The sequence below is a fragment of the Trachymyrmex cornetzi genome, unplaced genomic scaffold (assembly GCF_001594075.2).
Source record: "Trachymyrmex cornetzi isolate Tcor2-1 unplaced genomic scaffold, Tcor1.1 scaffold1559, whole genome shotgun sequence".
In the NCBI taxonomy this organism is placed as follows: Eukaryota; Metazoa; Arthropoda; class Insecta; order Hymenoptera; family Formicidae; genus Trachymyrmex; species Trachymyrmex cornetzi.
Window position 1 is genome coordinate 63,060 of NW_017296156.1, and position 15,248 is coordinate 78,307.

Genomic DNA, 15,248 nt, shown 5'->3' on the forward strand with positions numbered 1-15,248 from the left:
TACATCTCGACTTTTTCTTTAATGGATTATTTATTACTTTTTGCCTGTATTGGATGTATTGGATCCGTCATTTGTAATTTATTAAAATTGACTTCAAATTCGTAATCAGCGACCCCAAAAACCCCCGAGTAACAAGTTTCAAGTAGATCCAATGAATTTAAAAAAAATTGTCCGCCATATTGGATCCACCATTTTGAATTTTGTAAATCTGAATTCATATTTATAATCAACAGCAAAAAATCTTAAAATAGTAATTTATGTTGACTTTGCTTTAGACGTTATTGTTCGAATTCAAATGTTGAATTGATATATTTCGTTATTGGATATGGTCAACTTTAACCCCCTCTATTTCCTGAACGGGCTGTATGCTCATCTTGAAATTTTGCAGGAGTTATTGGGTCATTATATGTAACTATTTGGCATAATAAAAGTTTCAAAAATTGAGGTACCGAAAACGGGCATTTTCTGCGGAGGTTCTTTTTGCGGCTGAAAGTATTTTAAATAAATTTTGTCGTGTCGATAAAACAACGTCCTCAATTATCGACATCAAGAAACTTATCAACCATTATATAGTCAATTATATCTGTTGATAATATTTGTAGAGTTATAATTTTTAACCTATTTATTTAAAAATGGGCGCCAGTGATATGTGTATGAAGAATCTTTCGTCGAAAATTTATTCAAGAGCTCTTTAAAAAAATTCTCATTGAACGTAAAACTTATCGTATAACAACCTTAACTAGATTATCAATTTACGAGATTGAATTATGTTCCTGGATCATGTTTTATATGTTTACATCTAAAAACAGATGCTGAAAGCTATTTTTACCACTTCCTATTAATTAATAATTGATATCAAGCAACATGTATACGCCAGCGAAGATTAGAAAATTAGACGAAGTCGTGGTGAACAGAATCGCAGCTGGAGAAATAATCCAAAGACCAGCAAATGCGTTAAAGGAATTAATAGAGAATAGGTTAGTTTTTGAAAATTTTCGTTTACTACATTCACATTCACAAGAAATTCACTTTTATGTTGCAGTTTAGATGCCAAAGCAACGAACATACAAATCACCGCCAAAGAAGGAGGCTTAAAGCTACTACAGGTACATAATAGAATTTCAATTATTAAACATATTTTAATTAAACACATTTAAATTATATTCATATGTATCTCTAACTTAATTTATAACTTCAGATACAGGATAATGGTACTGGTATCCGAAAAGAAGATATCGAGATTGTGTGTGAAAGATTTACCACAAGCAAGTTGCAAAAATTCGAAGATCTCAGCACTCTTATGACATTTGGATTTCGAGGAGAAGCTCTGGCTAGTATTAGTCACATAGCTCTTCTTACTATCACGACAAAAACGGCAGATGAAAAATGCGCCTATAAGTATATATATATTTTTCGTTAACAATGTAATATTTATTTTTATATAGAGAAAGAAAGATTAGCTAAGCTGTACTTGCCATATATTGTTACAGAGCATCATATATTAACAGCAAGCTAAAAGCACCTCCAGTGTCTTGTGCTGGAAATCAAGGCACTGTAATAACAATAGAAAATCTATTCTATAATGTGGTAACTCGTAGAAAGGCTTTGTCAAATCCATCGGAGGAATTTACCAAAATTACAGAAGTAGTTATGAGATATGCTGTACATAATCCAGCAGTAGGATTTACTTTAAAAAAGCATGGCGAGCCGAGTTCACAAGTAAGATGAATCATTTTGTATACAATATACAACATGCAGTAGACGTATAATCTAAAAAATACATTTAAAAATAGAATATTTGAAAGCATGTATTGTTCAAATATAATTTCAGGTTCGAACGCCACATAATTCTACCAAACAGAATAACATAAGGATATTGTATGGCAATCCTGTTGCTCGTGAACTATTAGAAGTTGAGCTTGACGACAAGGATTATAAATTTAAGATGCACGGTTTAGTGACAAATTCGAATTATACAAATAAGCGAATGGTGATGTTGCTATTTATTAACAATCGATTGGTCGATTCTGCTTGTAAGTTTAACATTACATATTCAGTTTTTATCTATTATAATTTCTTTGTCAAAATTTTAATGTTTATGAACATTTATTTGCAGCAATCCGTAAGATGTTGGAAGACGTGTACTCTGTATATCTCCCGAAAAAAGCTCATCCGTGGTGTTACATATCTTTGGATATTAATCCACAGAATATTGATGTTAATGTACATCCGACAAAACACGAAGTTCGATTTCTTCACGAAGATGCGATAGTTGAAAGAATAAAATTCGCGTTAGATGAAAGACTGACTGGCAACAGCGCGTCTAGAATGTTTTACTTACAAGCCAGATTACCGAAAGCAGACATTACTAAAGAAGTCCTAGAAGAGGTGTTACCAGAGTATAACAAAGGAAATTCAGATAAATTAAAAAAGATTCACGCTAGGGAGATGATTAGGACAGATTCGTCTGATCAAAAACTTGACAAATTTAATTTTATCATACATTTCGAACAACGTAAGAGTGACAGTAATACACTAACGAAAGAATTAACACATAATGATCCTAAACTCCTTAATTCTAAAAGTCTAGGAGAAAGCGTACCTGATGTTATTATGAAAAATCCACCTGTTGACAATAAATGTCAAGAGAAAGACTCGAATTTAAATATTGCAGAACATAATTCTACATTATTACCTACCGAAAAAACTCTAACTGATAATAGTTTAACGCGGGATTTAGATTGGAGCGATATATTAGATACCAAATCTTCGTTGGACTCGCAAAACACATATAATTCTGTACAAGACAAATTGGAAAATATCCGTCCAGAGAACCTCACGTTCGACATCTCAGAATTTCTACGAGATTCAGATGAGGAAGTAGATGATCCTAAAGATAAGCCTGTAGATGCTATAGCTGATAAAGCTCGTAAGCAAGTGTATCAGTATTTCGGAAATGAGGACACTATCGAAAATGCAAATAAAAATTCGGAAAAAGAAAAAGAACAAACATTGAATACAGACAATAATCAGGAAGAAGGTGAAAGTTCAGTATGTAATGTAAGTCAATCTGCAAGACCATCCGCTGAGATAAATACTTCTGCTGATAAATCTTCGAAATTTACACAGCAATTTAAATCATATTCTGTGAATAACTTTAAACACGAAGTAAAATTAACCAGTATCCTAAAATTACGTAAGGATATTGAAGACGAATGTCACGAAGGATTACGAGACATTCTAACTAATTTAACATTTGTTGGCTGCATCGATCAAACTTCGGCCTTGATACAGAGTGGAGTGAATTTATATGTATGCAATACTAGAAAATTAACGTAAGTAATTTTTATTATTTTGCATAATATAAATTTATTCATATCTTAAGATGTAATATTTTTTTAGGGAGGAACTTTTTTATGAAATCATGCTTTATGATTTTGCAAACTTTGGCATCATCAAATTTTCAGTGCGTATTTCAGGTACAACAAATTAAGTTTATTTTATAGCCATTTAACATTGCACGCGTGAATTTATTTTTTAGGAACGAATATCATTGTTCGATTTAGCAATGATTGCTTTAGATTCGGAAGAAACTGGATGGACAGAAGAGGACGGACCAAAGGAAGAATTGGCAGCGAGGGTGAAGGAGTTACTTTTAGAAAAGGCAGACATGATGAACGAATATTTTTCGATTGTTATGGATAAAGTAGGAAATTTGAGATCGTTGCCCATATTATTAGGTAAATATAATGTAACATCAAATACTGTTGTTATTACAAGAATAAATTGCACATATATGCTAATAATATTTTAGATAAATATTTTCCATACGAAGCGGAAATTCCATTGTATATAATGCGACTAGCAACGGAAGTTGACTGGAGAAAGGAACAATTATGCTTTCAAAATATTTGCCGGGAAACGGCAAAATTTTACAGTTACATCAGTCCGAAGTATCAGACACATGACTGGAAATATGTAACTGAACATGTTCTGTATCCGGCGATTAAAGAAAGTTTACTTCCACCGAAACACTTCGCTCACGATTCAACGATATTACAAATAGCCAGTTTACCGGACTTGTACAAAGTATTTGAGAGATGTTAAATTATGAATATATAAAAATGTATATTTTTTCTTATATGAGGATTAATTCACAAACTCAAATTTGATAGCAAGTGTTTAATATTATACAGTACAGCTATGATCTACCATATTTCTTATAACATTGGTTTTTTTATGTCAAGATATGTTACAAAACTGAAGATGAATATATATCAATATTTTTGTCTAGATTTTATCGCTTTTTTTATAAGTTCCTTGTAAAATTAAAATGTATATGCGTAATGGAAAACAACGTATTTTAAAAAAAGAATTTCTATATATAGTAACACTACAGATCTTTACATAAAAATAGCATATATTTTTTTTGCTACTTTTACACTTTACGTTATATAATAACAGATTGGTTCCTATTTTATACATTAAATAAAAATTTAAAAGGAAATTACAATGTACATCAATATTTTATATTGAATTTTATAGGATTTTACAATTTATCATAAAACGGATGCTCTATCTACCTTTACATTAGTTATCCTTTAGCAACACCTACTAATGCTGGTCTCACTATTCTTTCGTGCAATTTGTATCCTACTTTCGATACAACTACAATTGTGCCAGAGTCCTTGCCCTCAACCTCCTGAAAATGATATTTGTTATTCACACAAGTTATCATTTTATACATTTATTTATTATATGAATCTTACTTGTTGAAATAATGCTTCATGTTCATTAGGATCGAACTTTTCATTTACTGGATTTAGTGAAACTAGGCCGTGTTTCTTGAAAACCTAAATTAAGGAAAAAAGAAAAAATTTAATATCCTCATTTGAAATCACATTTATGTGTGTTTCTTATTAAAATAAAGATATATCTTACTTTATGTAACTGAGCTTCTGTCATGACTAAACCCTCATATAAACTTTTCAAATGTGGATTTTGCTCTGTTATCTCATCCTTTGGTACACTTTCAGTAGCTTTTCCCAATATGTCGGCTACATCTAAAAGATCCTTGCAGAAGCCTTGAATACCAAAAAGCTTGGCATCGTTAATCTGCTTGGTGAGTCTGACTCTGATATTTTCTCCTTCCGCCAATGCTCTCTTATATTTATCTTCCAATGTATCTTTAGACTCCTTAAGTTCAGTTAACTCTTTGTTGATAAGCTCCAGTTCAGTTTTCAGTTTCTTTTCATTCTCTGTTGCCTCTGACATAGGAGGTACATCAGTAGCGTCTGGTTTCTTCTCTTCCGTTATTGTGCCAAAATGTTGCTTTTGCCAAGAAAATGCAGAAGATACTTGTGGCAACCTGTAATTTTATATTTATTTATATAAATATATTTTTACTATATATACATATATACAAGAGTTTAAATAGTAATAACCACACAAGGTAAAAATTACTCCAAATAATTAAACTATTTAAGAATCACAATTAAAATATTTATAAAAGATTTTTAAGAAACCTTATTTTATTGTCTTAAAAATAAAAGTGTTATTTATGTAATATCTATATAATATATAACAAATAAAATATATCTGCCACAAAAACATATATCACCTATAATCTGTCACAATCACACAATATCTTTAAGTTATTTACTAATATTCCTATAAATAAGGTAAGAAAAACACTTAGTATTGTCTATATATGTATATAAAAATAAAATTTTAATGATTTGTTAGACTATAAAAATTTCAAGAGATTCTGGATTCACACTTTTACATGTAGAATAGACAAATTGTTTATACTAAGTAGTAAACACTTGGCGTCATGAGAAAGTTAAATAGCAAAAATTAATTAGCCTTAATATTAATTAATGAGAATTATGCTCCCGAATAGGAAACAAAACAGAATAGGTAATGTACGGTTAACCTCAATGTGCCGACTCGACATGTGACTCGGCAACGAGCATTTGATCGCGACTCGCGTCAGCGAAGAAAAGTGACATTTACCTGCGTAAGCCACTTTTATTTATTTGATAGAAATTATCGACCGTTACACGACTAAACCGAAATACCGCCGGTACGACGATCGATGCCATGATTCGATTGTGGTTGAAACCTCTAAAACCCGATTTCTGAATCGGAGCCGAGCCGAGGAATGAATGATGAAATCAGATGAAACGTAGCAATCAGACAACACAAACATAACGATCGTAGAATGTTGCGAAATATAAAGATGTCGCAAGTGTCGCAACTCACTTTACGACCGATCGATCGTTTCAAATCTCGTTTCAAGATTGTCTACTGTTTAATATTCGTAAGCAGGTATTTATAATTCGATTTTAATATTAGATTTATATATATAAAATAGGCTTAAATATATATAATAAGATTAAAGTTGGATTCCACACAGATGTAAAATTAACTTTAATCTCGATTTACTGTTGTTTATCTTCGTCGAATTCTAAGAATTTTTTAAATTAGACTTCTTAGAATTAAATAAAAATAAACAGTAAGTTAAACTGAGATTAAAGTTAATTTTACATTTGTAAAACCGGGCCTAATAAATTATAAAGATTATCGCGTAAAACCTACGGCGGGAAGAAACGAAAGAGACAAGTGTTTGAGCGGTGAATAAATGGACCAATCACAGCTATGAATTCACGGTTGTCCCGAGCCAATTGGTATGTGATTCTACAATGGAATTTGTTCCTTTTAGCTGAACTTGTTGCACCGTTCACTTTTCCTCCTTTTCTTCCAACGTTGGAGGGAACAAGGAAAAAGGAGGGAAGATGAAACGTAGGTAGTTGATCTAAAACGAACAGACCCGTATGATTCTACGCGAAGAATCTGAAAGTCTCTCGATGCGACGTCGAGGACCTTCTACGTACCGCGCGCTCGAGCTCGAGAGTGCTCGAGGGTGTACAACTGACTTGACACTGTACGCCCGCTGCCCCGCGGTTACACTTTACACGCTTGGCACTCTTGGCAGTTGTTGCGACTTGCGACTGCATAGTCCGCGTCCGCGCTAGTCCGGCTAGTCCGCGCCCGTGTGCCCGTTGGTTTACGTCGTATCGTAATCGGAGGTAAGCGGAAGCCCGCGACGCAGCGCAGCGCAGCACAGCACAGCGCAGCGCAACGCAACGCAACACGCCAACCCGTACGCGTTGTCGATACCTGTCCGAGCCGAGCGCCCTTCGCCGAGCGCGCGCAGGCGACTTCCGCTTTCCGCTTTCGAGGCGTTCAGAGCCGAGAGCGTCGTTTTTCAGACTTCAGAGACCCCGCGTTCGCGCGCGCGTGTTTCGCCAGCGCAGCGGCCAGCTAGCAAAGCTTGAGCAAGGCTGAGCAAAGCAAAACCCATACGGCGGTCGCCCGATCGGCGAAGCGCCGCGACGAGGCGGGTTTTTGCGATTATGTGTTTTGGATACGCGCCTAACGCGCCGTGCGTCCCGACGGGAATGGTCGTGCGCGACTCCCGCGAGCCGTCACACGACGGTCGTGTCCCGGCGAGATAAATCCTCGCCGACCCACGGGGGAAACCCGCGGTTCCCGTTCCCGCACGGTGGTACGCCGCACGGAAAGCGAACTCGAGCGGCGAATGCGCCCTGCACCGCTACCTCCGTGTAGTACCGTCTAATATTCCCCATCTAGTAGAGTGAGCTGACTCGGCCAAGCGAGCTTAGCGAGCTCGCGATCGCCCGCTCGCGCGCACGCCTACCAGGGGACCATCGGGTGTCGTTTCGTGTCGTTCACCGCTGATGTGCATCCCGATACTTTGAGATACGGGCTCCGCACGCATATACTCGTACACGTATATATACATATATACATACGTATATACGTATATATATCTCTCTCTTTCTCTCTCTCTCTCTCTCTCTCTCTCTCTCTCCACGTACAATATATACATATATATCTGTACATACACGGCCGGGCGGCGGAAGTGTTTTGCTCGATCCTTCTCGTCGCGCGCGCAGTCCGTGCGCTACACGGGTTAACACGGGGCCTTTAGATCGCCGCTGCCGCCGTTTCGATCCCGTTGGCGATCTCCCGCCGAGTCGTCGGGATCGTCGGGGACGGCCCATCGAGGAAGCCAACCCGCGCTCGTATCGTCGCAACTCGGAGACACCTCCCTGACACTTGGACGCCAAGCCTCCATCGAGCCCGTCCGTGTCCCGCCCTGGACACGCTGATTCGCCCGATTCGCCCGCCACACGACGGGTTATGTTTCCCACCTTCATCGGGATCCTAGGTGAGTCCACCGTCGCTGACCATCGCGCCGGTCGTCCCACCGGACGGCACGCGTGACGAATTGCCGGCCGATATGTATCTGTATCTACATTCCTTTTTGCGACGCTGTAAGCGATACTAGAAATAGTTTGTGGCAGCAGGTATAGAGACGAGATTCCTGATCTTCGGTTACGAGATATTCTCCTGCTTTACTCTGTTACAAGATCTTGAGTGTTTCAAGTCGAAGGAAATTGAACAACGTACATTTATCAATTGTTACTGAATTTATATATAATATTTATTTCAGATATTTGCATGAATTTATTTCTCTCTATTGAAATATATTTCAAAAGATTTTGTATTTATTTATTTCTTTTTTTTTCTTTTTTTTTTATGAACTTTATTCTGTTACGAGGTCTTGAATGTTTCAAGTCGAGGGAAGTCGATTGAACAATGTACATTTGTAATTGTTACTCAATCTATGTATAATATATCCATTCCAGAAATTTGCATGAATTTATTTCTCTGTTGAATACTTCAAAAGATTTTTTTTTTATTGTGGAGTATTTGATATGCAATCACTGAGATGTTTAAAATTGTAAAAGTCATTGCTCCATTTCAATAATTAAGTTTATCTCTTATCATGTGTCTTTGATCGGAATTAATGAAGTAAATTAAGGTAGATTTGTAGAGTGAATGGTGTATTAATTGTTATGAATAGGTGATTGTGTTTTGATAAATTAAATCAAGAGAGTCCAGGGGTAGTTTTTTGCAAATTTATATATTTAAGTGTAGAAAAATAAAAATAATTATTGATCGTGTTAGAATTTAAGAAACTTGAAGACAGACGTAATCTTGAAAAAAATTATTTTATATTTAATAGCCATTTCAGTTTAGATTTTTAAACATACCATTTATTTCTTTTTGTTTATTTAATAAAAAAAAGATAGTATCAAAGCTGTGTATTTCAATTCAAAGAATATCATTTTTATTAAATGTGATGTAAATTGTTTAGTGAGAGGATATAAATATTTTGAAAAGGAAACTTTTCTCAGTGTATTCAAATGGAAAATATTTAGAATTAAGAATTATTGCTAATTAGAGTGTGGTATTTTCTCAAATAATTTTAGTTAAGATTCCAAATAGCTTCGTCTAAGAAATGGGTACAGTTACAATAACGTCCATTTCAAATAGACAGCAGGATTAAGATCAAGGAACTTTTAACTGTTCCTTTATTTTTTAGACATTCAATCGTGGTGGGAGGTGCCAAGTATAGCACACTTTTGCTCATTATTTAGAGCTGCCTTCAATCTTCTGGATTTTGATATTGAGGTATCTAATCAAATGCTAACTCTCTTATGAGTAAGCAGCGTATGTAAAGCCCATTAGTACCGCTTCAGCATTTAGGCAGCGAAATAGCTGTCATGCTTCAGCTTTAATCTTATTATTTATTGGCTTACACATCATTTTGTTCTCTTCACTTCACTATGAATACTATATGCAAAATGTGTTCCAATGTTAACGTCAAAATTGTAGGATTTGGAAGAAGCTTTATTGACGGACGGAGGTACCGAAGGACGGCTGCTTCAGGAACTGATAGTAAAATTACTGGAGGGTTGCTTGCCAAATGACACTCGCAATGACATCTCTACTTTTAATTATCAGATGTTTCTGCGTAGACTTTTCCGGAAAAAATGTCAAGTATGTATTAATCTCAGTGTTGGGTATTGCAACGCAAAATTGTCAGTTGCTCCAACATTGGTAGTAAAATGTAACTAAAACGTTTATACATTTGCACAGGAATACAAATGTGAAAATCCTTTCAACACAGACGTAGACTTTGAATTGTTACCGCTTCGTCAAAAAGTAGAAATATTACGTGCGCTCTGTGACTTCAGGCTCGACGCCGAAGACGTAGTACGTAATCGATCATTGCAAATTATTACAATAATTTTACATATGCATCTCTTAAACGATTATTTGTAATCAAATGTAAAATTCATATTAGGAGCAGTCGTTGAGCAACTTGGACTCGGATAGTCTGCGAGTCGAACCTTTGGGACATGATCGTAAGAATTCTGCCTACTGGTACTTCTACGGCACTCGACTGTACCGGGAAGATTACATTGATACTTCTAACAGTGCCTCACACAAGCAGAAAAGTAAACCAAGGGATAAAAAGCGTAAAAAACGACGGAACAGAGTGGCGAAGGAGGAACAGGAAGAGGAAGAGAAGGAGGAAGCTAGTTTAATAAACAACGGCAACGACGGACGAGAGAGCGTTTGGCAAGTTGTTTGTTTTACCCAACAGGATTGGAGCAGATTGGTTGAAAAATTTCGTGATTCGGTAATAATTGTTCCTCTACTATAAAAACTAACAATAAGTTACGAATTATTGCCAAATTGAAAGTAAAATTATATATTGTATATGTTTATATTTTAGGAATACGACACCGAACGCAAACTTTATCGCACGTTGTCCGAAGACTTTATGCCGGAAATACCAAAATTGTTCGATTTAAAAGAGAAACAGCAGCGACGTAAGCTATTACAACGTAATAGCTCGCGAGTGCTTCGTAGCCAGGAACCTGCTACACAGATGGATGCAGTCATGGTCAGATCCAAGATCAGGACTAAAACGACCAAAGGGACTAAAAAAGGGACGCAAGCTTCAAAATCTTATATTAAAGAGGAGACTTCTCCGCCGTTACCGACGCCACCGGTTCAGAAAAAAGGACGGCAAACAAACAATTCTTTGGCCTCGGCTGTCGGTCAGATTGTAATTCATACTAGGGATGAAGTAGAAGACTTGGAAAAGAAGAAGGGTATCGGTAATCATGGCGATGGTAATTACGTATCTCATAATTATGGCTACAAATATGGCTATTCCTTCGGCATCGAGGAGGAGGAGCGTTGTGTCGGCATGCACAAAGTTCTTGAAAGTGTCAAAGATCACGTGGATGCCTGGCCATTTATTGAGCCCGTGGATGAGGATTATGCGCCAAGGTACAATTTCACACATATCTCAAAGTCGTGATTAATATTCATATCTGATATTAAATTTTTTATGTGAATAATTTTTATAGGTACTATAGTGTGGTACGCAGGCCAATGGATCTTAAAACTATGGAAGAGAAACTGGAAAATGGCTCGTATAAAAGTTTAAGTCAATTTAAACGCGATTTTCGGCTTATTGTTGACAATTGTAGGCAATACAATGGCTCGGATAATGGTTTGTAATATTTTTATCCATTTAAAAATTTTTTGTATCACTAGTGTTTCATTACATATATTATTATATGTCGGTAAAATTTAACAGTATATTTTATATATTTCAGAATACACGGATATGGCGATTAATCTTAAGGAAGCCTTTGACAAAGCTGTAAGTCGATATTTAGAATCAGAGACATCCAGTGACGAAGACGCTACATCTCCTCGGTCACTGGCCGGATCACCTACATCTTTATCGTATCCTTCACGTCATTTATCTTCTTCGCACCATAACGCACGTAAACGTTCGAAAAAATCAACAAAAAAATCCAAATCATATAAACCTGAGAGTAAAACAAAGTCTAAGAGTAACGAAAAAATGGACGAAGATGAAAAGAGAAATAAAAGTATTAAAGTTGCGAAGAAAAAAAGGGGGAAGAAAAAAGGTAAAAAAGTAAAAGAGGAAGAATTGGACGAGGATGAGGAGGAACAGGAAGATCAGGAAAGCGAAGATGCAATATCTGAGACTAGTATCGTAACGTCAAAGAGAAGAAAAAACGTTGATGTAAATAGTTTACTTAAAACCAAAAAACAACCTAAGGAATCTGAAGGATTAAAAACATCTAACAAAAAGGCGAGCAAAGAACGACATCAATCGAAAAAGGATTCGGAAATTGTGCGATCTGCCAAAGAAATGAAAGAAAACAAAAAGCGGAAGGAGGATTTCGAGGAAGATTACGAACCTCCAGTAATTGCGAAAAGTAAAAGTAGAAAAATAGAAAAGAAAGAACTTGAAGAAATCGCGATATTGACAGACAATACGAAGAAGAGTAAATTAAAAAAGATCGAAGTCGAAGAAAGTGACGCAGTATTTGAGGAAGACAAAAAACAATCTTCCCATGTTAAAACGAAAAAGAATCGTAAGAAAGAAAAGTCGAATTTAAAGACTGTAACCAAGTCTGATGAAAAATTCGACAAGAGTCATATAAAGCAAAAAAATAAGAAATCAAAACAAAAAGAAGAATTAAAAAATGGAGAGTTAAAAAGTCAAACAGATTCCAAAGATGTAGAATTAGAAAGTGCTTTAGATTCCAAACATACTCACATCTCCAAGAAGCTCTCCACGTTAATTGATAATAAAGATGTAGACTCGCTCGATAGTTTAAAAGATAAGATAAGCGATAGAAGACGGGAAGAAAAATTGAAAAACGAAAAAGAAAAACAAAGGAAAGCGGGGAAAAGTGACACTCACGGTGTCCATTCAAAAAAAGTGCCTTCAAACAGTAGTACTTTCCACGACAATGATAAAGACAGTGCAAAGCGATCAAAGTCGAAGAAAAGTACGAAGGAAGATAAAACGGATGACACGAGTAAGAAACATGATCCGGAAATCAGTGAAAATAAGAAAAGCACTCAAGCTAAACATACCAAAGGACTGGGAGCAGAAGAAAACGCTACGATTCAAGCATTAAATCAAGCGACGGAGAAAACACTTCATGTAAGCTCACAAGATAGTATCTTTAAGATTATTTTGAGATTTTTATTAAAATACATATATGCAAGGCATAAATTACGTTAATATTTTTTTTTAATGTAATAGAATTTTTTTTTTTTTTTTTTTAAGTACCACGTGTCTGAATGTAAACTAATAGTTTAAAATTTTTAACTCTATTCTCGCCGAGATTATTTTTAATTTATATATTGATAGTCCTGTGCACATATTATTAAATATATTGACAAGAATTATTTGATACATTAGACTGTGTCAACAAGACATTTCCGAACTTAGCATGCTTAATGCGAAGGTTTACATTTTCTTTTGGTATTTACATTCTGTAAACTGTACATACTGATTTGATCTATTATATGCAATAGGACATTAACAAGTGGCTTGACGACGCGCCCAGACTTTCGGGCTTCTCCTCTGGTAGTGATTCGCCAGTGCTTCATACCTCTTCGATTGAATCCAGTCGATCAGGATCCAAGGTCGAGGCTGCACGAAAGAGACCAAGCTCTATCAAAATATTTGGTCCTCATGGACCGAGTCGGCCGAAGAAGATACAGCGCACGATCGATCGTTTGCAACCCGGTAAAAGTAAGGGAAATTTACTTCTGAAGAAACCGCTTAATGTGCCCAGCGCTAACACCAATGATTCTGCAAATTACTCTACTAGTGATAACGATCAATCGAATAAGGATAACGATGAAGAGCCGAAACTCAGTTTAGGTACTGTGCTGAAAAACGTAGATTCCATCCAATTAATCTGCAAGAGTTTGGTATCGTCACCTAATCCTAATTTGTCGAACGACGAGGAAGAGGACCATTCTTTTATCACAACTCAAACGACTGTTAAAGAAGAGAAAACAAGTGCTAAAGAAGCTACAAAAACATCGAGCACAGTAGAGGAAAAAGAGGCGGTTCGATCTGGTACAGAAGAAGCGCAGAAACCGAAATCCGCCACACCAAATTTGAGTGCCTGGATCAAAGCCTTTGGAGCGCCAAAATCAAAAAAGAAGGACGAGGAAGCGGAAGAGGCCGCGATGATAAAAAAGGATGGGGATTCGCAGGAAGCGTTTTGCGGCAGGCAACGACGGCTGAGCACCGGTGGTAGCAGTGTTAGTGAATCGGTGTCTAGTTTCTCTCAGGAATCTCCACCGGCGCCACGCGCGGCCCATTCCCCGCAGTGCCAGCCCGTAATAACTCCAACCGAACCGATAAGAGGTGCGGGATTTTATCAGGACGCACTGTCGACTGGGAGCAGTCCCTACAACAGTCCCTACTACGCGACCCCACCGAGATACAGCGCGCAATTGCCACCCACTCCATCACCGCAAAACCATCCGTTGTCCCCGGCTTATCCGCCTTACGAGCAATCACCGTCTGTCTATCCTCAGGTACACGCGCAGCCGCCGTATCAATCGCCGTATCAGAAATCCTCGCCTCAAGATAACGCAGAGACATACCCGCAAATGTCTCCGCAACGTTTCCCGCAACAGTTATCAGCCAACAATCAGAATCAATCACCCGTTTATCCCCAACACTCCCCGCAAGCGATACAGCCAGTTTATCCTCAACCGTCGCCTCAAACACCACCGTCGAATTACTCACAACCCTCGCCGCCACAACCATCTACCCCAAATTACTCGCAGCCGTCTCCACAACAGAACGCGGTCGCTAATTATTCTCAATCTTCTCCCCAGGCGGTTACCAATTATCCGCAAGCTTCTCCACAGCAGCAGCACTCCCCCTACTCACAGTCCTCTCCTCAAACACCACCGAATTACTCGCAACCATCTCCGCAACAGCATTCTCCATATGCGCAATCCTCGCCTCAACAACCCGCTGGTTATGGTCGTTTGTCGCCGCAACCACCGCCTGCAAGTTACTCTCAACCTTCCTCTCAACCACCCAACGCGTACGCGCAGCCATCTCCTCAGCCACCAAATTTCTCTTCGCAGTCGTCGCCGCAAACGCATCCCGCTAACTATTCTCAGCCATCGCCGCAACCTCCGAATTCGTATCCGACTCCACAACACGACCGGAGTTACTCGCAATCATCGCACCAACAAATTCAGACTTTTTCCCAGCATTCACCGCAAGCATCATCCCCGTTCTCCGAACCGTCGCCGCAGAACAGTCCGTATTCCCAATCGTCGCCACAATCGCTGACCAATTATCCGCAGTCGTCTCCCCAGCAACCGGCAACGTACTCGCATCCGCTACACTCGCCGCAGACACCGCCAAATTACTCGCAGCTTTCGCCACAACAGACATCCGGAACGGCAACAGCAACGGCGGC

At 37.6% G+C, this 15,248-nt stretch overlaps 3 protein-coding genes across 3 annotated transcripts in view; 2 read left to right on the plus strand and 1 right to left on the minus strand.

The window, feature by feature from the left end:
* The first annotated feature begins 693 nt into the window (after positions 1–693).
* Positions 694–4,190, plus strand: Mlh1 (DNA mismatch repair ATPase Mlh1). The gene is made up of 9 exons (XM_018503134.1): positions 694–977; positions 1,043–1,106; positions 1,199–1,398; positions 1,491–1,719; positions 1,832–2,033; positions 2,117–3,335; positions 3,403–3,466; positions 3,542–3,740; positions 3,815–4,190. Exons 1-9 carry the CDS (start codon positions 865–867, stop codon positions 4,105–4,107), a joined length of 2,583 nt encoding a protein of 860 aa, XP_018358636.1. The 5' UTR covers positions 694–864; the 3' UTR covers positions 4,108–4,190.
* A 267-nt stretch (positions 4,191–4,457) lies between these two features.
* On the minus strand, positions 4,458–6,201 carry Roe1 (grpE protein homolog, mitochondrial Roe1). Its single transcript, XM_018503140.1, has 4 exons — positions 6,016–6,201; positions 4,942–5,368; positions 4,770–4,853; positions 4,458–4,702 (listed from the first exon to the last, which is right to left on the minus strand). Exons 1-4 carry the CDS (start codon positions 6,102–6,104, stop codon positions 4,595–4,597), a joined length of 708 nt encoding a protein of 235 aa, XP_018358642.1. The 5' UTR covers positions 6,105–6,201; the 3' UTR covers positions 4,458–4,594.
* A 1,702-nt stretch (positions 6,202–7,903) lies between these two features.
* Positions 7,904–15,248, plus strand: part of LOC108758259 (PHD finger protein rhinoceros) — an 11,863-nt gene continuing 4,518 nt past the window's right edge. Inside the window, exons 1-9 of the mRNA XM_018503126.1 lie at positions 7,904–8,257; positions 9,479–9,567; positions 9,772–9,936; positions 10,036–10,152; positions 10,244–10,582; positions 10,679–11,241; positions 11,322–11,467; positions 11,574–12,946; positions 13,324–15,231. Coding sequence (XP_018358628.1) covers positions 8,230–8,257; positions 9,479–9,567; positions 9,772–9,936; positions 10,036–10,152; positions 10,244–10,582; positions 10,679–11,241; positions 11,322–11,467; positions 11,574–12,946; positions 13,324–15,231 — 4,728 coding nt within the window. The 5' untranslated portion in view covers positions 7,904–8,229. The remainder of the gene's footprint in view (positions 8,258–9,478; positions 9,568–9,771; positions 9,937–10,035; positions 10,153–10,243; positions 10,583–10,678; positions 11,242–11,321; positions 11,468–11,573; positions 12,947–13,323; positions 15,232–15,248) is intronic.